At 42.5% G+C, this 25,973-nt stretch overlaps 1 protein-coding gene across 2 annotated transcripts; it reads right to left on the bottom strand.

The window, feature by feature from the left end:
* Positions 1–1,211: 1,211 nt before the first annotated feature.
* Positions 1,212–25,831, bottom strand: RDH11 (retinol dehydrogenase 11). Of its 2 annotated transcripts, XM_060095952.1 has the most exons (8): positions 25,661–25,733; positions 23,399–23,498; positions 22,681–22,799; positions 21,249–21,404; positions 19,972–20,076; positions 19,182–19,391; positions 15,419–15,608; positions 1,212–2,016 (listed from the first exon to the last, which is right to left on the bottom strand). In XM_060095952.1, exons 3-8 carry the CDS (start codon positions 22,793–22,795, stop codon positions 1,914–1,916), a joined length of 879 nt encoding a protein of 292 aa, XP_059951935.1. In that variant the 5' UTR covers positions 22,796–22,799; positions 23,399–23,498; positions 25,661–25,733; the 3' UTR covers positions 1,212–1,913. The 2 variants fall into 2 exon arrangements, with proteins under 2 accessions (XP_059951935.1, XP_059951934.1); XM_060095951.1 differs by lacking the exon at positions 23,399–23,498 and having other exon boundaries at positions 25,661–25,831.
* Between the last annotated feature and the right edge of the window lie 142 nt (positions 25,832–25,973).

Below are 25,973 nucleotides of genomic sequence, written 5' to 3'. Positions count from 1 at the left end.
GGCCCAGCTGCTCCGCGGCATATGGGATCCTCCCAGACCGGGGCACGAACCCGTATCCCCTGCATCGGCAGGCGGACTCTTAACCACTGCGCCACCAGGGAGGCCCAATAATCAAATTTTTTATTTGTCATTGACAGTTAATATAAATTAAGTAAAATATTAACTCAGTTCTGCACTATTATCAAAAGTTTTCCAATTTTTCCATAAAATGACCATGTCTAAATATATAGCCTAATGGTCAAAACAAGTTCAACAAAAGATTATTTACAAATATGAGAAGACTGTGGTCCTATTACTCTTTTCTCCACCAAAGTGAACATGTAAATTGTTAGTCCAAGAAAATCACAAACTCTATTAGAAGAATGTACTCCAAACAAGTGATGGAACAGTACCAATTTCTCAGCCTTCCCTTGGCAGCATTACTTTTGATAAACATTCTCCAAATAAATTGTAGAATTCTAGCAAATACAGTAGACATTTTAATCTTGTCAAGATAATGTAAAGAAATGCCCTGAAAGATATTTAAATTGACTATAATTACCAATATCAGTCCTTAAGATAATTTTGCTGAATAAATAATTGGGGGGTTTTTGTTTGTTTGTTGTTTTGTTTTTGTTTGGGTTTTTTTTTCTACCACATAGGTTGATTGGTGCTTAACATAGTGCCTTTCCCATCTTACTTGAACTCAGGTGGTCACCCTCAATTCTTCTATTGCTGGATATTACTAACATATTTAGCTGTTGTGTGAGTGTGTGTGTGTTTTTTTTAAAAACCCTTTTCTAGTCCCTTCAGTGCCTTTGCATGCATTATCTTCCAGGATTCTTCTCTTTTTTGGACTTCTTCCCTGCCACCCATGTGCTTCTTGGTGGGTAGTTATCAGCATATACAGAGTTCATTTTCCATTATATCAAAGACTGAATGACACAGGTCTGCTCCGTCTCTGATTATTTACCTGCACGGGGGTCCAGTTTAATACTGTTCCTTTGTGACTATTTTGAATACTCCCAGCTGCATAAATACACAAGAACACACACAAAGATATACTCAGGGACAATCACTAAATAGCCTTTCCCTTCTGGTTTTCTAAGAGAAACCAAGGCACAAAAAGGAGGCCTCCGTGGATCTAGGGTCAGTAACTGAAGTCAGGTGGCCTATCTTCTCAAGCTGCTTCTTTCACTACCCTCTTGCTGATTTGAGAAACAGCAGGAAAATGAATGACAGTTTAAATTTGATTTTTATTTTTGCCTTTCCCCAAATTTCTGCCATCCTGTAAACTCCACCCACTTCTTAGAAAAGGAAGCTCTTTTGTGGTCTAGGCATGTGAAAGTGTTTTAGCAGCAGTGGCTTTAGGTTGTCAGAGATAAAGCCATGCCACAATCCAGATTCAGTGAAGCTTCCTGAAAGAATCCAGATGTTGGTGCCATGATGGTTTTCTTAAGAGGTGAGGGACAAACCCTGCTCTTCAGCCAAGCCACTGTGACTCCTGGAGTTTAGCTAAGGCTAAAGGATGGCCCCCTTGAAGGTTGTTTGGTTGGGAGGAACTACATTGTGGACAAAGAGAATAGAAACGAATCCAAAGTGCCAGAAACTAACCCCTGCCATAGCTTAGGTTCTCCTAGGTAGTAGGCTTCAGAAGGAAAATATGAGCTTGGAGGTCATATGAAGGTCTACTTATCCTACATTATCTCTAGTAACTCTGGCAGTAACAGGAGCAAAATTAATCTGGACAAATGCAAGGAGTTAGATGAGTCTGGCAGTGTACACTGGGCTTTTATCAGACATCAAGCAGGCAAGGCTGGAAGGTTTGCTTTCTTTGTGCTCAAGGTTTTGGCCATCCTGAAGGAGAATCATTTTGGCAGGGAGTACTTAGTAGTCTACTGCAGGCTTCTCTTGGTTCCAGCTGCCGTCACCTGTCAACCCACAGGGATGCCCAGCAGGTCACAGCTGACATCCCACAGCCGCCTTGCTACTGTTTCATTACGAGCCTGCGCAGAGACCCATGCCACATGGCAGTCACTGGAAAGGAAACAGAGAGGCTTAAAACACAGGGTCAAGAATGCAGTCTGCTCTCTGCCTGGGATAAGGAACACAACAGAAAAACAACATGTGCTCTGGGTGCTTCACAGGACCAGTGTTTGCCCTATCTCTGCACCCTCCAATGTTTACCTCAGAGAAAATGTAATTACCATTTTGGAGCTCACTAGACCACACCGGATCAGAATGCTTTGTTTGATATATAATGTGTATCAATTAGTCTTTATATTCCCCTTTGTGTGTGTGTGTGTGTGTGTGTGTGTGTGTATATATATATATATATATATATATATATATATATATTTAACTGTAATATCAGTGCCTCTCTGACTCCTGTGTATGTCCATCTTATTCAAACATGTCTCTAAGGTCCACTCTATAGGACCTTGTACACTGTCATGTAGCTGAGATACTGCTATTTACATTGGTCATAGATGCTTGGAGTGGTTAAAAAAAAACTTCTTCTTTCTGATCTACCTGCAGTTATAACTGTTTTTAAACTCAAAGAACAAGTAAAGTCAGCTTCATAACCAACAAAAGAAGTAAAAGATGATAGCAGAAGAGAAATGGTAATAACAAGGTCCCAGGTGTTTCATATACCTTCTCTTCATTGTTGTAACTACAATTGTTTTAAGTCCCCATTAAATGCAGAAGGGGTGTCCCAACTTTTCACCACCCAGAAAAGTTTCTCAAGGATAATTCTTTTACTCATTTTTGTATTCTCTGCATCTAGTACACAGTAGGGATTCAATGAAGGGTTATTTTCTTTTTTAATGATTGAGTAAAAGGCTCACGATCTTTGACGTCATGTGAGAAACAATTTTTAAAACTATACGGTTTCAAGAAATCTGCTTCCTGGACCATCTAAGCAAACTCTGAAGGTAAAAAGGAGAGTTGATAAGTCTGAAACAACCATGTGAAGCAAACTCCTAACACTATGTCCATTAAAACCGTGTTACTCAAACTCTGGGCTGTGGACAAACAGCAGGAGCACTCTCTGAGAACTTGCTAGAAATGCCAACTCTCAGGCCCCACCCCAGACCTGCTGAATCAGAATCTCTAGGATTGAGGCCTAGGAATCTGTCTTCAACCAGTTCTCCAGATGGTTCTTAAATACATGAAAGGTTGAAAAAAAAATACTTAAAGATGACTTTGCATTTAAAAAACAAGCCTTATAAGTGTAGTACTTCTGTTTAAGGGAACTCACCAATACCACCAGCAAAACCTGCCATTTCTGAGTGAAAAGACTATCACTGATGACCAAGAGGGTCTGATTGACTCTCTGGAAATGACTTGGCCTCTGTAGGCCTCTACAGCCTCCAATGCACTAAGCCTTAAATTCTTTATAAGTTTATGGTGAACAGCAAATGATACAAAGGACATGAAAATGCCCTGTAAGCTAAGACATGCTGTAAAAATTATTCAAATACAAAATTCAACTATTATATACAATAAGAAGTACTGAAGTATGGTTATGACATCAGCATGGTCATGATGCTGATATTTCCAGTGGGACTTTGGTAAGTATTAATCAGTATAGGTAAAAGATTGACCAATTTCAAAACTTACTATAAAGCTGCTGTAATCAAGATAGTGTTATACTGGCATAGGGATACACATGTAAATGAATAGAATAGAATTAAAAGTGCAGAAGTAAACCCTCACATTTACAGTCAATTGATTTTTGGTAATACTACTGTTATAGACTGATGCATGTCCCCCCAAATCCATAGGTTGAAGCTCTAACCCCCATGTGACTATAATGAAGATAGGGTCTTTAAGGAGGTAATTAAGGTTAAATGAGGTCATAAGGGTGAGGCCTTAATCCAATAGAACTAGTGTCCTTATTAAGAAGAGAAGGAGACACCAAGAATATATGCACACAGAGGAAAGGCCATGTGAGGACATAGCAAGAAGGTAACCATCTGCAATGCAGAAGAGGGGCCTCACCAGAGACTAGCCCTGCCAGCATCTTGATCTTGAACTTCCAGCCTCCAGAACTGTGATAAAATAAATTAATGTCATTTAAGCCATCTAGTTTGTGGTATTCTGTTATGGTAGCCCAAGATGGACTAATACAGCTATCATGACAATTCAGCAAACAGAAAATAATCTTTTCAACAAATGGTTCTGGGACAATTGGATATCCAAATGCAAAAGAATGAAGTTGGAACCCTACCTCATACCATATACAAAAATTAACAAAAATGGATCATAGGGAATTCCCTGGCAGTCCAGTGGTTAGGATTCTGCTCTCACAGCCAGGGGCCCAGGTTTGATCCCTGGTCGGGGAACTAAGATCCCACATGCTGTGTGGCATGGCCAAAAAAAAAAAAAAAAAAAAAGGAGAGAGGGCAGACAGCAGAAGGAAGAAGAACTATAATTCTGCAGCCTGTGGAAGAAAAACCACATTCACAGAAAGATAGGCAGAGGGCTATGTACCAGATGAAGGAACAAGATAAAACCCCAGAAAAACAACTAAATGAAGTGGAGACAGGCAACTTTCCAGAAAAAGAATTCAGAATAAGGATACTGAAGATGACCCAGGACCTCAGAAAAAGAATGGAGGCAGGGCTTCCCTGGTGGCACGGTGGTTAAGAATCCGCCTGCCAATCCAGGGGACACGGGTTCGAGCCCTGGTCCGGGAAGATCCCACATGCCACGGAGCAACTAAGTCCAGGCAGCACAACTACGGAGGCTGCACTCTAGAGCCCAGAAGCCGCAACTACTGTAGCCTGCGTGCCTAGAGCCCATGCTCCACAACAAGAGAAGCCACCACAATGAGAAGCCTGTGCACCTCAATGAAGAGTAGCCCCGCTCACCACAACTAAAGAAAGTCCACACGAAGCAACCAAGACCCAACAGAGACAAAAATAAAAAAATAAAATAAATTTAAAAAAAAAGAAGGGAGGCAAAGATCAAGAAGATCCAAGAAATGTTTAACAAAGACCTAGAAGAATTAAAGAACAAACACCTAGAAGAATTAAAGAACAAACAAACAGAGATGAACAATATAATAACTGAAATGAAAAATACACTAGAAAGAATCAATAGCAGAATAACTGAGGCAGAAGAACAGATAAGTGACCTGGAAGACAGAATGGTAGAATTCACTGCTGCAGAACAGAATAAAGAAAAAAGAATGAAAAGAAATGAAGGCAGCCTAAGAGGCTTCTGGGACAACATTAAACACAACAACATTTGCATTATAGGGGTCCCAGAAGGAGAAAAGAGAGAGAAAAGAACCAAGAAAATATTTGAAGAGAGTATAGTCAAAAATTTCCCTAACATGGGAAAGGAAATAGCCACCCAAGTCCAGGAAGTGCAGAGAGCCCCAGGCAGGATAAACCCAAGGAGAAACACGCTGAGACATACAGTAATCAAATTGACAAAAATTAAAGACAAAGAAAAATTATTGAAAGCAACAAGGGAACAACAACAAATAACATACAAAGGAACTCCCATAAGGTTAATAGCTGATTTCTCAGCAGAAACTCTACAAGCCAGAAGGGAGTGGCACGATATATTTAAAGTGATGAAAGGGAAGAAACTGCGACCAAGATTACTCTACCCAGCAAGGATCTCATTCAGATTCAATGGAAAAATCAAAAGCTTTACAGACAAGCAAAAGCTAAGAGAATTCAGCACCACCAAACCAGCTCTACAATAAATGCTAAAGGGACTACTCTAAGTGGGAAACACAAGAAGAAAAGGACCTACAAAAACAAACCCAAAACAATTAAGAAAATGGTAATAGGGGGCTTCCCTGGTGGTGCAGTGGTTGAGAGTCCGCCTGCTGATGCAGGGGACACGGGTTTGCGCCCAGGTCCGGGAAGATCCCACATGCCGCGGAGTGGCTGGGCCCGTGAGCCATGGCCGTTGAGCCTGTGCGTCCGGAGCCTGTGCTCCACAACGGGAGAGGCCACAACAGTGAGAGGCCCACATACCGCAAAAACAAAAAATAAAAAAAAATAAAAAAATAGGAAAAAAAAAGAAAATGGTAATAGGAACATACATATTGATAATTATCTTAAACGTGAATGGAGTAAATGCTTCAACCGAAAGACACAGGCTTGCGGAATGGATACAAAAACAAGACCCATATACATGCTGTCTAGAAGAGACCCACTTCAAACCTAGGGCCACATACAGACTGAAAGTGAGGGGATGGAAAAAGATATTCCATGCAAATGGAAATCAAATGAAAGATGGAGTAGCAATACTCATATCAGATAAAACAGACTTTAAAATAAAGAATGTTACAAGAGACAAGGAAGGACACTAGATAATGATCAAGGGATCAATCCAAGAAGAAGATATAACAATTATAAATATATATGCACCCAACATAGAAGCACCTCAATACATAAGGCAACTACTAAAAGCTATAAAAGAGGAAATCGACAGTAACACAATAATAGTGGGGGACTTTAACACTTCACTTACACCAATGGACAGATCATCCACGCAGAAAATTAACAAAGAAACACAAGCTTTTTTTTTTTTTTCCCGGCCTCTCACTGTTGTGGCCTCTCCCGTTGCGGAGCACAGGCTCCAGACACACTGGCTCAGCGGCCATGGCTCACGGGCCTAGCCGCTCCACGGCATGTGGGATCTTCCCGGACCGGGGCACGAACCTGTGTCCCCTGCATCGGCAGGCGGACTCTCAACCACTGCGCCACCAGGGAAGCCCAAGAAACACAAGCTTTAAATGGCACAATAGACCAGATAGATTTCATTGATATTTACAGGACATTCCATCCGAAAACAGCAGATCACACTTTCTTCTCAAGCGCACACAGAACATTCTCCAGGATAGATCACATCTTGGGTCACAAATCAAGCCTCAGTAACTTTAAGAAAACTGAAATCATATCAAGCATCTTTTCTGACCACAACGCTATGAGATTAGAAATCAATTACAGGGAAAAAAAAGTAAAAAACACAAACACATGGAGGCTAAACAATACGTTACTAAATAATCAAGAGATCACTGAAGAAATCAGAGGAAACCAATAAATACCTAGAGACAAATGACAATGAAAACACAATGATCCAAAACCTATGGGATGCAGCAAAAGCAGTTCTAAGAGGGAAGTTTATAAGTAATATAACCCTACCTCAAGAAACAAGAAAAATCTCAAGTAAATATTCTAACCTTACACCTAAAGGAACTAGAGAAAGAAGAACAAACAAAACCCGAAGTTAGTAGAAGGAAAGAAATCATAAAGATCAGAGCAGAGATAAATGAAATAGAAACAAAGAAAACAATAGCAAAGATCAATAAAACTAAAAGCTGGTTCTTTGAGAAGATAAACAAAATTGATAAACCTTTAGCCAGACTCATCAAGAAAAAGAGGGAGAGGACTCAAATCAATAAAATTAGAAATGAAAAAGGAGAAGTTACAACAGACACCACAGAAATACAAAGCATCCTAAGAGACTACTACAAGCAACTCTATGCCAATAAAATGGACAACCTGTAAGAAATGGACAAATTTTTAGAAAGGTATAACCTTCCAAGACTGAACCAGAAAGAAACAGAAAATATGAACAGACCAATCTCAAGTAATGAATTTGAAACTGTGATTAAAAATCTTCCAACAAACAAAAGTCCAGGACCAGATGGCTTCACAGGTGAATTCTACCAGATATTTAGAGAAGAGCTAACACCCATCCTTCTCAAGCTCTTCCAAAAAACTTGCAGAGGAACGAACACTCCCAAACTCATTCTATGAGGCCACCATCACCCTGATACCAAAACCAGACAAAGATACTACAAAAAAAGAAAATTACAGACCAATATCACTAATGAATATAGATGCAAAACTTCTCAACAAAATACTAGCAAACAGAATCCAACAACACATTAAAAGGATCATACACCATGATCAAGAGGGATTTATCTCAGGGATGCAAGGATTCTTCAATATACGCAAATAAATCAATGTGATACACCCTATTAACAAATTGAAGACTAAAAACCATATGATCATCTCAGTAGATGCAGAAAAATCTCTTGACAAAATTCAGCACCCATTTATGATAAAAACTCTCCAGAAAGTGGCCATAGAGGGAACCTACCTCAACAGAGTAAAGGTCATATATGGCAAACCCACAGCAAACATCATTCTCCATGGTGAAAAACTGAAAGCATTTCCTCTAAGATCAGGAACAAGACAAGGATGTCCACTGTCGCCACTCTTATTCAACATAGTTATGGAAGTCCTAGCCACAGCAATCAGAGAAGAAAAAGAAATAAAAGGAATACAAATTGGAAAAGAAGTAAAACTGTCACTCTTTGCAGATGACATGATACTATACTTAGACAATCCTAAAGATGCCAGCAGAAAACTACTAGAGCTCATCAATGAATTTGTTAAAGTTTCAGGATACAAAATTAATGCACAGAAATCTCTTGCAGTCCTATACACTAACAATGAAAGATCAGAAAGAGAAATTAAGGAAACAATCCCATTCACCATTGCAACAAAAAGAATAAAATACCTAGGAATAAACCTACCTAAGGAAGTAAAAGACCTGTACTCAGAAAACTATAAGACACTGATGAAAGAAATCAAAGATGACACAAACAGATGGAAAGATATACCCTGTTCTTGGATTGGAAGAACCAATATTGTGAAAATGACTATACTACCCAAAGCAATCTACAGATTCAATGCAATCCCTATCAAATTACCAGTGGCATTTTTTGCAAGACAAGAACCAAAAAATCTTAAAATGTGTATGGAGATACAAAAGACCCCTAATAGCCAAAGCAGTCTTGAGGGAAAAAAAATGGAGCTGGAGGAATCAGACTCCCTGACTTCAGACTATACTACAAAGTTACAGTAATGAAGACAGTATGGTACTGGCACAAAAACAGAAATATAGATCAATGGTATAGTATAGAAAGCCCAGAGATAAACCCACACACCTATGGTCAACTAATCTATGACAAAAGAGGCAAGGGTATACAGTGGAGAAAAGACAGTCTCTTCAATAAGTGGTGCTGGGAAAACTGGACAGCTACATGTAAAAGAATGGAATTAGAACACTCCCTAACACCATACACAAAAATAAACTCAGAATGGGTTAGAGACCTAAATGTAAGACTGGACACTATAAAACTCTTAGAGGAAAACATAGGAAGAACACTCTTTGACATAAATCACAGCAAGATCTTTTTTGATCCACCTACTAGAGTAATGGATATAAAAACAAAAATAAACAAATGGGACCTAATGAAACTTAAAAGCTTTTGCAAAGCAAAGGAAACTACAAACAAGACGAAAAGACAACCCTCAGAATGGGAGAAAATATTTGCAAACGAATCAGCGGACAAAGGATTAATCTCCAAAATACATAAACAGCTCATGCAGCTTTTTTTTTTTTTTTTTTTTTTTTTTTGCGGTACGCGGGCCTCTCACTTGTGGCCTCTCCTGTTGCGGAGCACAGGCTCCAGACGCGCAGGCCCAGCAGCCATGGCTCACGGGCCCAGCCGCTCCGCGGCATGTGGGATCCTCCCAGACCGGGGCACGAACCCGCGTCCCCTGCATCGGCAGGCGGACTCTCAACCACTGTGCCACCAGGGAAGCCCTCATGCAGCTTAATATTAAAAAAACAAACCACCCAATCAAAAAATGGGCAGAAGACCTAAATAGACATTTCTCCAAAGAAGACATACAGATGCCCAGAAGCACATGAAAAGGTGCTCGACAGAGACTTCCCTGGTGGTGCAGAGGTTAAGAATCTGCCTGCCAATGCAGGGGACACGCGTTCGAGCCCTGGTCTGGGAAGATCCCACATGCTGAGGAGCAACAAAGCCCGTGCGCCACAACTACTGAGCCTGCTCACCTAGAGCCTGTGCTCTGCAACAAGAGAAGCCACTGCAATGAAAAGCCCACAAACCGCAACGAAGAGTAGCCCCCACTCGTCGCAACTAAAGAAAGCCCACGTGCAGCAACGAAGTCCCAACACAGCCAAAAATAAACAATAAATAAATTTTTTAAAAAATAGCTGCTCAACATCACTAATTATTAGAGAAATACAAATCAAAACTACAATGAGGTATCACCCACCTCACACCAGTTAGAATGGGCATGATCAGGAAATCTACAAGCAACAAATGCTGGAGGGGGTGTGGAGAAAAGGGAACCCTCTTGCACTGTTGGTGGAAATGTAAATTGATACAGCCACTATGGAGAACAGTACGGAGGTTCCTTAAAAAACTAAAAATAGAATTACCATATGACCCAGCAATCCCACTACTGGGCATATACCCTGAGAAAACCATAATTCAAAAAGACACATGCACCCCAATGTTCATTGCAGCACTATTTACAATAGCCAGGTCATGGAAGCAACCTAAATGCCCATCGACAGATGAATGGGTAAAGAAGATGTGGTACCATACAATGGAATATTAGTCAGCCATAAAAAGGAACAAAATTGAGTCATTTGTTGAGATGTGGATGGATCTAGAGATTGTCATACAGAGTGAAGTAAGTCAGAAAGAGAAAAACAAGTATCATGTACTATCGCATGTATGTGGAACCTAGAAAAATGGTACAGATGAACTGGTTTGCAGGGCAGAAAAAGAGACACAGATGTAGAGAACAAACGTATGGACATCAAGGGGGGAAAGTGGCGGGGGTGGGGGTGGGGGTGTGATGAATTGGGAGATTGGGATTGACATGTATACTCTGATGTGTATAAAATGGATAACTAATAAGAACTTGCTGTATAACAGGGAGATCAGCTCGGTGCTTTGTGACCACCTAGAGGGGTGGGATAGGGAGAGTGGGAGGGAGGGAGACGCAAGAGGGAGGGGATATGGGGATATATGTGTACGTATAGCTGATTCACTTTGTTATAAAGCAGAAACTAACACACCACTGTAAAGCAATTATACTCCAATAAAGATGTTAAAAAAAAGAACCTGCTGTATAAAAAATAAATAAAATAAAATTCAAAAAGAAAAACAAAAGGATCATAGACCTGAACTTTTTTTTTTTTTTTTTTTTTTTTTTTTTTTTTTGCTGTACGCGGGCCTCTCACTGCTGTGGCCTCTCCCGTTGCGGAGCACAGGCTCCAGACACACAGGCTCCGCGGCCATGGCTCGCGGGCCCAGCCGCTCCGCGGCATGTGGGATCTTCCGGGACAGGGGCACGAACCCGTGTCCCCTGCATCGGCAGGCGGACTCTCAACCACTGCGCCACCAGGGAAGCCCCCATAGACCTGAACTTAATGTTAAAACTATAAAACTGTTGGAAGAAAACAGTAATAAATCTTTTTGACCTGGGGCTAGGCAATAGTTTCTTAGATAAGACACCAAAAGCACAAGTGATAAAAGAAAAACTAGCTAAATGAGACTTCATCAAAATTAAAAACTTCTGTTCTTCAAAGGACATCATGAAGAAACTGAAAAGACAAACCAACAGAATGGGAGAAAATATTTGCAAATCATATACCTGATAAAGGACTCATATCTAGATTATATAAAGAACTGTTACAACTAAACAACAAAAAGACAATCCAATTTAAAAATGGGCAAAGGATTTGAATAGACATTTCTCCAACAAAGATATAGAAACGGGCAATAGCACATGAAAAGATGTTCAACATCAGTAGGAGGAAAATGCAAATGAGAACCACAATGAGATATTACTCCGTATATACTCAGATAGCTAATATCAAAGGACAGACAGACAGGGCTTTCCTGGTGGTGCAGTGGTTGAGAGTTCGCCTGCCAATGCAGGGGACATGGGTTCGTGCCCCGGTCCAGGAAGATCCCACATGCCGCAGAGCGGCTGGGCCCGTGAGCCATGGCTGCTGAGCCTGCATGTCCGGAGCCTGTGCTCCACAATGGGAGAGGCCACAACAGTGAGACGCCCGCATACCGCAAAAAAAAAAAAAAAAAAAAAAAAGGACAGACAGACAATAACAAGTGTTAACAAGGATGTGGAGAAATTGGAACCCTCATATACTGCTTGTGGCAATGTAAAATGGTGCAGCCACTTTGGAAAACAGTCTGGTAGTTTCTCAACAGCTAAAGTAGAGTTAAAATATGACCCATATTCCAGTGAGATTCCATTTCTGGGTTTATATCCAAAAGAAATATCCATACAAAATGTGTACATGGATGTTCATAGCAGCATTATCTTAACAACCCAAAAATGGGAAAAAATCCAAATGCCCATCAACTGATGAATGGATAAATGAAGATGGTGTATCCATAAAATAAGATATTTGGCAATAAAAAGGAATGAAGTATTGATACACCCTCTAGCATGGATGAACCTTTAACATGTAATGCTAAGTGAAAGAAGCCAGTCACAAAAGGCCATATATTATATAATTCCAACTGTATAGGCAAATCTATAAAGACAAAAAGTTGATTAATAGTTTCAGGCAGAAAAGAACAACCAGTGCAAAGGTCCTAAAGCTTCAATCAAGACAGACTTCTATGTTCATGTCTTGCTAGTGGTCTACATGGCTGTGGTTGGATCTTCAAAATGCTTAAAATTAAGAATCCATTGTACTGGAAAGGCTCTTCAAAAGTCAATTCAATAACTATGGATTTGAAGCTGACTCTAAGCCATTCAGTCAAAACCAAGATAAAGGGTTATTTCATTTAAAAAAATCTCCAGGGAAGAAGAATCCAGTCACTCTTGGAAAATCATTCCAGTGTACAAAACTAAATAATCTATCTTCTTGCACTTCAGACCTGCATTTCCAACTATCCGCTACACAGTTCTACTCACATATTTTATGGATAACACACTCAATATGTACAGAGCCAGGTTTATTACGTAGTGGGCAATTGTTCCTCTTTGGCTGAACACCCATCCCACATTCTTTTGGCAATAGAAACCTGATTTCTTTCTATGGAATTACCTCTTCCTCTTGGATATAGTTTGAAGAGCCCATTAATCAAATGCCTGCCTGTCCTCCTGCAGCCAAGCGAGTGGGGGTGAGAGGATGGAGGCGATGATCGGGGCAGGAAGGAGACCCAATGCTTCCTCCCTGGAGAGTGGATGGTGAGCAACACAACAGACTGAAGACAGCTGGTGTTCACTCACTCCAGCAGCAGGGTCCTGGCCAGCTGACTGGCCATTCTGACTGTTCAAAGCCTGACTCTTCAGTCTTCCCTTCGAACCTAGGAGTATCCCCATATTTTAATAAATTCTCTTCTTGCTTATGTTAGCCAGAGTCCATTTCCACTGGTTTGGAATCAAAGAACCCTAAGTTATAAACATTATTTACCTACAACTTCTGTCTCAGTTAATGTCACAATTAATCTCCTAATAAGTCAGGCTTGAACCCAGGTCACCAAATCCTCACTTGTTGGTCATCAAGTGGTAAAAGTGGTAAAAATGCTGCCTCTTCAGGGTCTCTCACTTAAACCATTCTCCTCATTCGGGCTGTCATTACCCTACATCAGAAACTCATTCTCTCTCATTTGGGGTACTTCATTCATTCATCAAACGGAGTTACTAAGGATATTTTTCTAAACCACAGACCAGATTATGGCTCTCTCTACTGAAACAACTTCTGTGGCTCCTCTCTAAGCCTGGCATTATAGACCTTTCATGATCTGACTGTCTACGTTTCATTCCAATCTAAATTTATTTACAGCCCTTTCTCTAAAATTTCAGATTATTTCCACAAATCTTGAAGGTGGAGGTGAAACCGTGTTAAAATTTTGATCTTATGTGATATCTGGAACTTGCTTCAAAATAATATGGAATGAGAAAAATATGGGAAGGGGTAGTGGATGGGGATGGGGCAGGATTGGCCATGGGTTAAATGGTTGTTGAGGCTGATTATGGGTATATGGGAATTCAACATGCTATTTTGTCTACTCCTGTGTACATTCAAAATTCCCTACAATACAAAGTTTTAAAAGTCTTCACTTATTCAAGAAGGGAGTCCATTGATACTATTTTAGTCCTGAAGGCAAGGGAGAAATATAGATTCAAATTCTTTTTAATGTGAAAAAATAGAACTAGGAGTCCAAAAAGGAACAAAGAAAACTAGATTGACATTAAAAAATGTAGGAAGAAAAGAAACAACCAGAAAGCATAATCATCCATATAAAAGACGGCATGAATAAAATCAAACCTAGCAGTTACCACAAAAAAATGTGAATGGGTCAAATTCCCCTATTAAAAGATAAAACAGGGCCTCCCTGGTGGCGCAAGTGGTTGAGAGTCCGCCTGCCGATGCAGGGGATACGGGTTCGTGCCCCGGTCTGGGAGGATCCCATATGCCGCGGAGCGGCTGGGCCCGTGAGCCATGGCCGCTGAGCCTGCGCGTCCGGAGCCTGCGCGTCTGGAGCCTGTGCTCCGCAACGGGGGAGGCCACAACAGTGAGAGGCCCGCATACCGCAAAAAAAAAAAAAAAAAAAAAAAAAAGATAAAACATCAGCATCATTAGCAGCATCATTAACTACCCTCATCCCTAGAGTCAAGAGACAAAAGCCATATTAGACAATGTACCTTTTAAAAAAGGTAAGGTATACATACAGACAATGGAATATTACTCAGCCATAAAAAAGAATGAAATAATGCCATCTGCAGCAACATGGATGGACCTAGATATTATCATACTAGGTGCTAGGTGAAGTAAGTCAGACAGAGAAAGACAAATATCATATGTTATCACTCATAAGTGGAACCTAATTTTTAAAAATAACACAAATGGGGCCTCCCTGGTGGCGCAGTGGTTGAGAGTCTGCCTGCCGATGTAGGGGACACGGGTTCGTGCCCCGGTCTGGGAGGATCCCACGTGCCGCGGAGCGGCTGGGCCCGTGAGCCATGGCCTCTGGGCCTGCGCATCCGGAGCCTGTGCTCCGCAACGGGAGAGGCCACAACAGTGAGAGGCCCGCATACCGCAAAAAGAAGAAAAAAACAAAAAAAAAACAAAAAAAAAAAACACAAATGAACTTATTTACAAAATAGAAACAGACTTACAGATATCGAAAACAAACTTATGGTTACCAAAGGGGAAACATGGTAGAGAGGGATAAATCAGGAGCCTGGGATTAATATACACACACTACTATATCTAAGATAGATAACCAACAAGGACCTACTGTATAGCACAGGGAACTCTACTCAATATTCTATGATAACCTATATGAGAAAAGAATATGAAAAAAAATGAATATATGTATATGTATAACTGAATCACTTTGCTGTACACCTGAAACTAACACGACATTGTAAATCAACTATAGTCCAATATAAAATGAAAATTTAAATAAATAAACACCTGCTCCCCCCAAAAAAATAAATTAAAAGGGTATGGTATACCAGACAAATCCAATTATTTCCTGTGGGCAATGAAATTCCATCTTCAAAAACAGATACATTCATACCTGAAATGGTTGCCACTTAGAGCTTCAAGACCTTCTGTTAAGGCACAGTACAGGCTGGTCTGGGCTCCCTGCTGAGGGGTCTTGATGAAGAAGGAGAAAAGCCACCAAATCCATCTCATGAGGGATGAGTACCGAACCAATTCAGAGTTGACTGTGCCAGGGTGTACAGAGTACGTTGTAACGCCAGAGCCTGATGCGGGGATGCCATATAGAGAGGGGAAGACAGGACTTGATGTTGCCAAGTGGCCAAAGACAGCAGAAGACATGAATAAACATTTGCCCCGTGTGGACTCCCTTCCCATGATGCTATCGCAAGCACTCCTCACAGTAATTTATACCTTCATTTCACAGATTACAATTAAGGCTCAGAGGGGTTATTAACTGCTAGGAAGCAGCAGAGTGAGGACCTCTCAGAAGCACTTGACATTGTTAACCACTCTCATCCTAAAGCTGCCTTTTCACTGGCTTCCATGATCTCACACCTCTTCTGGGTTTTTTTAACCTTTCTGGATGCATCCTCTTGTTTCCTGGACCGGTTCATCATCTTCTACCCAAACTTTAAATGTTAAGAGTTCTCATGGCTCACTAAATTCCCTCTCTGTAACTTTATAGCACTCATTTTTATCTATGGTCCGAGTGGCTCCTTTTAACTCTTGGCTGACAATAAAAGGCAGTATAATGTGGTGGTTAAGGGTATGGACTTTGTAGTCAGACTGCCCAGTTTCAAATCCAAGCTTTACCACTCACTAGCTGTGTGACCTTCCTGATGTTGTGACTTAGTTTCCTCATCTGTAAAATAGGGATAATTATAATACCTACACCTCACAGAGCTGTTTTCAGGATTAAATGAGTTCATGTGTAAAAGAGCTTAGAATTCTTTCTGGTGCATGATAAGTGCTAAATGACTCTTATGCATGTGCTATTTCAGGTCCCCAATTCTTTTCTAGAAACCCTGGGGTCAGAAATGTTTCCAATTTTTTAAATTTTATTTTATATATATAAAGTGTCTATTACCTACTCTCCCTAGTACAGGTGAGGTTTTGCTGCCAAATGAGTTTTGGTATCAAGCTTAGGAAAAAACTGAGTTTTCAGGCCTTTGTGGATTCCACAATTATAGAAAAAGGACTGTGGACCTGTATTATTTTCCACTTGACATCTACTCTAGATGACCCATAGTAATGCAGACTCAGAGGTCCAAGACTGACTTCATATATTTAAGGCCAAACCTGGTTCTTGCAGTGTTCCCTACACTTTCAACCAGGCAGGCACACACGACCAGTCCTTAAGGATCCACCACCTCACCATACATCTCCAATCAACAAGCCCTGTGATTTTCACATCCTAAATATCTCTCAGGAGTGTCTATTACCCTCCATCTCCACCACCCTAGTCCAAGCTACCCTCACTTCTTACCTCAACCACAGAAATCACCTGCTGCATCCACTCTTGCCCTCGTTTTAAACAAGGATTCCATTTTAACGGTTTTCCATTGCTCTTAGAATAAACACTAAAATCCTTACTGTGGCCTCTCTGGATTTCACCTTCACCTACTTTACCAGACTCAGCTCAGATCTCTTGCTTTCTACATTCTAACTATGACTGCCTTTTCTCAGTTTCTCAAGCAGAGACCAGACCTTCATGCATTCTCTTCCTTCTGCCTGGGATGTTCCTCAGCCCCCTCAGCTGCCTCACCCCACCCACACTGTAACCCATTTAATTTCTTTTTTTTTTTTTTTTTTGCGGTACGCTGGCCCCTCACTGTTGTGGCCTCTCCCATTGCGGAGCACAGGCTCCGGACGCACAGGCTCAGCGGCCATGGCTCACGGGCCCAGCCACTCCGTGGCACGTGGGATCTTCCCGGACTGGGGCATGAACCCGTGTCCCCTGCATCGGCAGGCGGACTCTCAACCACTGCGCTACCAGGGAAGCCCTACCCATTTAATTTGTAATCATCCTGCAAGGGCTCGGCTTGCAACTCACTCCCTCAGAAAAGTCCTTCCTGATCCTTCAGACTGAATAAGGTTCTCCCCACCCGCCCCCTGCCAATCCATTATAGGTCCTCGTAATTCCCCTTTATAGCATTTATCACAATTATAATTAAATAACAACAACAAAAAGAAAACTGTCTAGACGTTGTTTAGGAAATGAATCAACTAAAGCACATCTACACTATGAAACACAATGCGGCCAACAAAAGTAATGGGGTAAATCTCTATGTACTACATGGAAAGATCTCTAAGATACTGTGTTGGAATTTCACTTCCTTACGTATGATATATACATATGTAAATGCACAAGAAAATAATTGGAATGGTGCACATCAAGTTGTTGACAGTGGTATCTTTTTTTTTTTTTTTTTTTTTTTTTTTTTTTTTTTTTTGCTGTACGCGGGCCTCTCACTGCTGTGGCCTCTCCCGCCGCGGAGCACAGGCCCCGGACACACAGGCTCCGCGGCCATGGCTCGCGGGCCCAGCCGCTGCGCGGCATGTGAGATCCTCCGGGATCGGGGCACGAACCCGCGTCCCCTGCATCGGCAGGCGGACTCCCAACCACTGCGCCACCAGGGAGGCCCGACAGTGGTATCTTGAGGGGAGAAAAGCAGAAAGGGAAGAGAGGAGAATAACTCTATATACTTCCATCTTATTTGAACTTTTTACAATGAGAATTATTCATGCATTACTAGACTTATTTTATATGTGATTTTACATGTGACAGTTGTATAAATACTTGCTAATTATTTCTTTCTCCCATTGGATGTGAACCACTCCACCACTCCACTAATCCAGTGTGTAAAATAGCATGGACACTGAATATGTGGCTGTTGAATGGCTGAATGAATGACTCTTCCGTCATGCCCAGGTTTCTTTCATTGCATCATAGCTATTTCCCACCTAATCCTCATATCTATCAGGTTTTCTCACTCGTGTAGCCTCTGCTTTTATCTGATCCTCACGGCTGGGTCCATCTCTCCACTTCCAGGCCACCCTAGCTCCCTGACCAACCTTTGGATAGTTTTCACCGTCCAGTTACGCTGATCCATCCCAACCTGATAAAGGATGTTATACCCTGGGCATAGACATAACTCTCCATCTCACAGCTGTCCATGTGGTTTGACGATCCTGTTCCAGCGATGCGGATAATGTGTCTGATACCTTCAGCCTGAATTCTGCCTGCCTTAATCCTAAGCAACTCTAATTGTCCACCCTGGATTTCCTGTTCTATTTATTGGAAATCCATAGTAGACCATTCTAAGGACCTCTGTTTATTTGTGACAGGAGACTCCCCTCCTCAAGCATACAATTCCCTCTTATTTGACCCTTTGTTGTTAGGGAGACCCCCTCCATAGTCCCAGCACCTGTTTTATCCCAATGGTTGTAGCCAGTGCCAGTTCTGGTCCCTCCCTTCTATCTAGTTTCATTACGAGTCAAAAAACTTGATTTGCTCATGAGGCCTGAATTAATCATGACAATAACTCGTGAAGCAGTCCCATTTTACATATGAGGAAATAAGCCTTGAAAAGTTAAGCAACTTGCTGCAGATCATGCAGCTAGTAACTGTCAAAGCCCAGCCTTCAGAATTTTCCCGTTACCTCCCAGTCACCTCCAACATTCACTTGTGGGCTGTTTACTAAAACTATACCCAGGTAGAGCCATGGAAGCAGGTCCTGTCCAGAGGATGGGCTCCAGAAAACAGTTCCTATTCCTGTGGCTTTTAGCTACTTCCCATTGACTCATGTCTCCACACTCATTTCTTCTAAGCTTACCTTTTAGCCTCCGGGCCAGTTCCTGGGTAAAGAGAATGTTGGCTAACTTGCTGTGACAGTAGGCCAGACCTGCATGGTAGAACTTCTCACCCTGCAGGTTATGGAAGTGGATCCTTCCCAGGTGATGTGCTAAGGAAGACACATTCACTACCCTTGATGGGGCTGATTCCTTCAACTTCTCTAGCAACAGGTGGGTCAGGAGGAAGTGACCTTTGAGAAAAAGGAGAATTAACAGAGTTCAGGGCCAATGTGAGGGTGAAGGGAGTAGTGGTGAGCCGGGCTCAGCTATGGAAGGCAGAGCACTCCAGAATAAGGCTTTTTGCCTCATTAATTCATTATCAACTACAGAATAAGTTCAGTGACGGTTTAGGGAAATAGGAACAGCCAAAGACATGAGACATCTTTCTACGAGGTAGGTCTGGATTATGTGAATATGAATACGAAGTCATGTCTTATTCCAACTTTGAATAACATCACTGTTTAAGGGCAGGCGGCCTCTACTTGATGCTGGCCACAAGGGTCTCTACAAAGAAAGCAACACAGCCCCCAATCCAATTAGGTTGTTCAAAAATATTCTAAGGTAAATTGAATCTGAAGCACAGATTAAAAAGTGGGAGGAACCTCAAGCGAGCCTGAGCTTTCAGGCAGGACAACACTATTCATTATACACTTATAGTCTATTATGGCCCAAAGGTCCAATCACACCACAAAGAAGGCTCCATATGACCCTAAGTTTTCCAAGGAGAACTTCAGTTTCCCTCTAGCTTTGTGATGAGACACAATTTCTTACCTAAGTGGTTGACTCCCATGTGCATCTCAAAGCCGTCGGCTGTCTTGGAGTAGGGACACATCATCACTCCTGCGTTGTTGATCAAAATGTGGAGATGCTTTTCCTCTGCAGGGAAGAGGGGATGGAGTGTGGAAGTGGCCAGCCACAGCTGTTACATCTTTGAAATCTGCCCCATACCCATGCTTTGAAAATGAGGATGCATGGCTTCAATCTTTCCTCTATTTATCCCTCATACTTATTTTGTATTGTTTTTTCATTTTAAGACTTTAGTTGAATCATACCTACTCTTAATACAGGGCAAAATTCCACCTGACATTACCAAATGGCCTTTCCAATCTTTCCAATTCAGGAGCTACTTACTCAGTGCTTTTGGGAAGTGTTCTGTCTATCTCTCCCAACAGAAAGACTTCCCAAGCTGAATGGGAAATTCCAAAACAAGAGAAAAAGGATACTCTCTATGCCTCCCTGCCGCTCAGATTCAGGTCCACAAAGAAACACTGGTTTCACCCCTTTGTTTCATCTGCCAACTTTCTCTTATGATTTATTTCCTCATATGAGTTGTAATTTCTGACTAAAAGTATATATCAGTGGAAGTTGCTTCCCTTGGGAGGCCTAGATCCCTGGGTTATGAGGGAATAAGCCTACAGAGTGCTCTTGGACTCAATTTTGATGTGATACTACGGGGTTTTACGTTAATTTCTCCGCTCAAGTTTCTTGCACCATTTGGTGGTGTGAATGGATTCCCCCCCACCCCATAAATGATGTCAGCTTGAAGTTCTAATTTCTTGCAGATGACCGTTTATCCATCCATGTTCTAAGAGATGTTAAGCTTCTTTGTCAGGCCCCTGAGCTGGTGACCTGGGTTTTTTTTTAAGCTCCCTGTACCAAGGACCAGATGGCTTTTTGCAAATCCCAACCTTATGTGGAGCCTCAGATACAGACAGCAACCCAGCCCTCAACATCCTGAGGTCTCATCTCCTATCCCTGTACGGATATTTGGACTCCAGACCTTAAAGCCCATTTTGAGTTCTGGTACACGTATGAGATTTCTGGCTTTAGTTCTTATGCACTGTTATGAACCTTTGAATTCACTTTTTGTTTCTGCCTCTTGAGTATTTCCCTTTGTTACTAATGAGTTCAGCTATGAATCATAAGTTTTTGGCTATATTTTGTCTAGCATTTCTATGTGTCAGAGAGGGAGAGGAATCTTTTCCTTTTAGCTAAGTCTGCCATGTTGATTGCAAGACCCACAGCATAGTCTCCAGTTCCACACTTACCTGCTAAGAAGCCCTTAGCAAAGGCTCGAATAGATTTAGTATCAGCCAAGTCCAGTTTCCGCACCAACACCTGTTGGTTCCCTGTCATGACCTGGATCTCTCTGGCCACCAACTCCCCCTTTTGCACATCCCGGCAAGCTAAATATACACGGGCTCCTGTCAACCAACATATAAAAGAGACAAACTGTCGGCTCTGTTTTTGAGTGTGCAACAAAGACCTAATACTAATGTTAAATGTTATTTTCTACTGTTTTTTTAAAAAAGGAATTACCCCTACTTCACACAGAGGTATCTGATGAACAAATCAGGAAAGAAAAATAAATCAATAATATTCATTGTGTCCATTATATGTAGAACATTGTACTAGTGTCAGACCAGCAAATCAGCAGGGCACTTGGAATGTTCTTGAATTCCAAGACTGGGAGGAAATAATGAGAACGGTCATCATTGCAAGGGATAAAATAGCAGTAGCAAGAAGACCTAAATAGACATTTCTCCAAAGAAGATCTACAGATGGCCAATAGGCACATGAAAAGATGTTTAACATCACTAATTATTAGAGAAATGCAAATCAAAACTACAGTGAGATATCATCTAACACCAGTCAGAATGGCCATCATTAAAAGTCTACAAATAACAAATGTTAGAGAGGGTATGGAGAAAAAGGAACGCTCCTACACTGTTGGTGGGAATATAAGTTGGTGCAACCACTATAGAAAACAGTATGGAGGTTCCTCAGAAAACTAAAAATAGAATTACCATATAATCCAGCAATCCACTCCTGGGCATATATCTGGACAAAACTATAATTCAAAAAGATACATGCACCCCTATGTTCATAGCAGCACTATTCACAATAGTCAAGATCTGAAAACAGCCTAAATGTCCATTGACAGATGAATGGATAAAGATGTGGTACATATATAAAATGGAATACTACTCAGCCATAAAAAAGAATGAAATAATGCCATTTGCAGCAACATGGATGCAACCAGAGATTATCACACTAAGTGAAGTAAGTCAGAAAGAGAAAGACAAATACCATATGATATCACTTATACATGGAATCTAAAATATGACACAGATGAACCTATCTACAAAACAGAAACAGACTCACAGACATAGAGAACAAACTTGTGGTTGCCAAGATGGGGGTGGTGGGGGATGGATGGACTGGGAGTTAGGGATTGGCAGATGCAAGCTATTACATATAGAATGGATGGACAACAAGGTCCTACTGTATAGCACAGGGAGCTATATTCAATATCCTATGATAAACCACAATGGAAAAGAATTTATTAATAAAAGAATGTATATATATGTATAACTGAATCACTTTGCTGTACAGCAGAAATTAACATTGTGAATCAACTATACTTCAATTAAAAAAAAACAACAGTGGCAGGAGGGAATTAGAAGCAGATGAATTTGCCTCTTTGAGCTAGCTCTTTGGCTGTCTCCTTCCCGATGCCTGTGTTGGCTCCAGTGACCACAGCGACCTTCCCAGGAAGCTGGATGGTTGATGTACACACCCCGCTGGACAGCATTTTCCTGCAGACAGAGGAGAGCTCATCAGTTCTTCATTTTCTTTGTCTCAGCCAGAGATTCCTGCAATATCCCCGCGTCTACAGGTCCCAAGGCTGAGGGCTGTTTTGGTTCCTTCTACTGCTGTCTTTTTATAGATTAAAGGAAGGTTGGAGGAAAGAAAACAAAATTTTCTGCTCTTAAGATTTTCTTGCTCTGGCTTCCCTGGTGGCACAGTGGTTAAGAATCTGCCTGCCAATGCAGGGGACACGGGTTTGAGCCCTGGTCCAGAAAGATCCCACATGCCACGGAGCAACTAAGCCCGTGCACCACAACTGCTGAGCCTGCGCTCTAGAGCCTGTGAGCCACAACTACTGAGCCCGCGTGCCACAACTACTGAAGCCCACGCGGCTAGAGCCCATGCTCCGCAACAAGAGAAGTCACCGCAATGAGAAGCCCGCACACCGCAACTAGAGAAAGCCCGTGTGCAGCAACGAAGACCCAACGCAGCCAAAAATATAAATAAATAAATAAGTAAATAAATTTATTTTTTAAAAAAAGATTTTCTTGTTCAAATGTTTCTGCTCTTGCTTGAGGACAGAAGTGATTCTATTATAAGGGCAAACCTTAGCACTGTTCCCTGCAGTTACAAGAACTGATGAATATCTGTTTAGCCAGGATCCTGGTGGAGCTCTTTCTTAGGATTAGGAAATCACAAGACTCAGCCTAGAAAAAGAAAGAACTGGTTCACTGATGTTAATCTGTCCATAACAGTCACTTTATGGCCTTAATAAAACAGCTTACCCAACACAGAGTTAAAATTATGAAAACTTGTCAACCTGGACAAAACGAACAGAAACACACACACACACTTAAAAATAAGACAAAGAGGGGGCTTCCCTGGTGGCACAGTGGTTGAGAGTCCGCCTGCCGATGCAGGGGACACGGGTTCGTGCCCCGGTCCGGGAGGGTCCCGCATGCCGTGGAGCGGCTGGGCCCGTGAGCGATGGCCGCTGAGCCTGCGCGTCCGGAGCCTGTGCTCCGCAACGGGAGAGGCCACAACAGTGAGAGGCTCGCGTACCACAAAAAAAAAATAAAATAAAATAAGACAAAGAGGGACTTCCCTGGTGGCACAGTGGTTAAGAATCCATCTGCCAATGCAGGGGACACGGGTTCGAGCCCTGGTCTGGGAAGATCCCTAACGCCGCGGAGCAACTAAGCCCGTGCGCCACAAATACTGAGCCCATGTGCCACAACTACTGAAGCCTGCGTGCCTAGAGCCCGTGCTCCACAACAAGAGAAGCCACCACAGTGAGAAGCCTGCACTCAGCAACGAAGAGTAGCCCCTGCTTGCCGCAACTAGAGGAAGCTTGCACACAGCAACGAAGACTCAACGCAGCCAAAAATAAATAAATACATTTAGAAAAAATAAATAAATAAGACAAAGAATAATGTAAGTAAGTACAAAGGGGAGCTGAGATTCAAGTCCTGGTTTCACTAATTTGAGTCCTTTGTCCTTCATCCTGCTTCTCCAAAAGAATGAATGCACAAACAGGTATTCGTAGGCCTCGAATTGTTCTTTTCTCTGTAAATCTTGGGGGCTCAATTTAAAACAATTTGTTGACTGGGAGATGCATTTTTAAGAGCATTTCAACCTTTTTCATTGAACTTAGAATTGCAAAGTACACACTTCTAGCCACTCAAGTTCCTGCTTAGAACAAACAGGCCATGAAGGAAGCAAACTAACTCAAGGTGACCACCAACGGATATCTTCCTGCTCAGAACAAGCCTCCCTGCTCAGTTTCCCACATTCCTTCAGCTTTAGCTCCAGGAGCCACAACATATCAGGGCCACTACCCAGTTCTTCCTTCTGCTTAACCAGCAGGAAGAGAAGAGACAATCAACTATGAAAGTCCAGCTCTGGTCGAGCCCCCATGACCTAGCTAGGTGGTCTGGAACATCACCCTTGGAGTGTAACCTTCCTTAGAAAAATCTTGCTGAGGTATGAGCACTATTTTCAGTTCAGGTTCAACTCTTCTGTGAGATTCTATGTGGATAAGAGGATGTCATGGCGGAAAGAGATAAGAAGGAGCGTTTCGGCCCAGTACCAACACCCATGTGTGCCTAGAGGTGGAAAGACTGCGTGTGCAGAGGGGAGGAAAAATACAACTGGAGGAGGGGCTCGAGGGAGGTGGGGAGAAAGGGAAGAAGGGGTGAATGTGGTAAGAAACGGCAGAGGGTGATCTAGCGCGCCTTCCAGTTCCACTCAGACAGTGACCGCGTCCCCTTTCCCCCGCCCATCCAATCCCCACCGAGGGAAGGAATGTGTGTCTTCAGTCACTGGTCCACCGTCACTACTGGTGATTTACTCAGCACCAATCAGCAGTGTGCAACTCGCTGCTGATTCTCCGGGGCACTCAGCCAGCCATTGGCTGATGTGTCACCTGGTCAAGAGACCACGACCCTCAACCTCTCCTCCCCACCCCCAAACCCCAGAGCAGGGCTCGGACCACCTCCCACCCCCAACTCCTGCTGCGAAGGCAGGAGAATGTGATGAAACCCTTTCAATTCTCTCCTTTACTACATCTGTCCAGAGAAAAAGCAAATCTAACAGCAACAAGAGAGCAAGCAATGGAGCTGCAGATGTCACGAGTCGCACTGAGGAAACAAAGCAGGGTGCTCCGGACTGCAGCCCCTTCCCACGGCCTGGGGTCTCCTGGTATCGCCCTCCTCACCCAGGGCAGCTGGACCTCCTCCGACCAACCGAACTCCCCTACTTGGAGCCCCGCGGGGAGTCTCCCTTTCCTTCTTTTGAAGAACAGAGCTTCGATGGGGATGAATGTTTCCCCCGAAGACTTCTCAAGAGAAGGCAATACATTTGCACAGACCTGATTTGGGGTGCAGCGATGTACAGGAGAAAGGGGAGGAGGAGGAGCAGGAGCAGGAGCAGGACCCCAATCATCTCGCGGGGAGGCAGGTGCGGCTGCCGGAGGTGAGCGAGATGCCCCAGCGGTGCTCGCCGGCTGTGGCCTCTCTTCCAAGACACGCCCTAGTAAAGTGCGACAGCCCGGAGAGTAAAGCCGTCTGGGAAATGTAGTCCAAAGCTTGGCATGTGAGCACGCTGTTCCCAGACGCTGAGAGAAGCTGAATCTTGCCCGAGATACGCAACGGGTCCCCAACCAGCTAGTATCTAGGGCCTTT

This window comes from Mesoplodon densirostris, chromosome 4 (assembly GCF_025265405.1).
Source record: "Mesoplodon densirostris isolate mMesDen1 chromosome 4, mMesDen1 primary haplotype, whole genome shotgun sequence".
In the NCBI taxonomy this organism is placed as follows: Eukaryota; Metazoa; Chordata; class Mammalia; order Artiodactyla; family Ziphiidae; genus Mesoplodon; species Mesoplodon densirostris.
The sequence above is the reverse complement of the archived record's forward strand: the minus strand, read 5'-3'. Positions and strand labels throughout refer to the sequence as shown.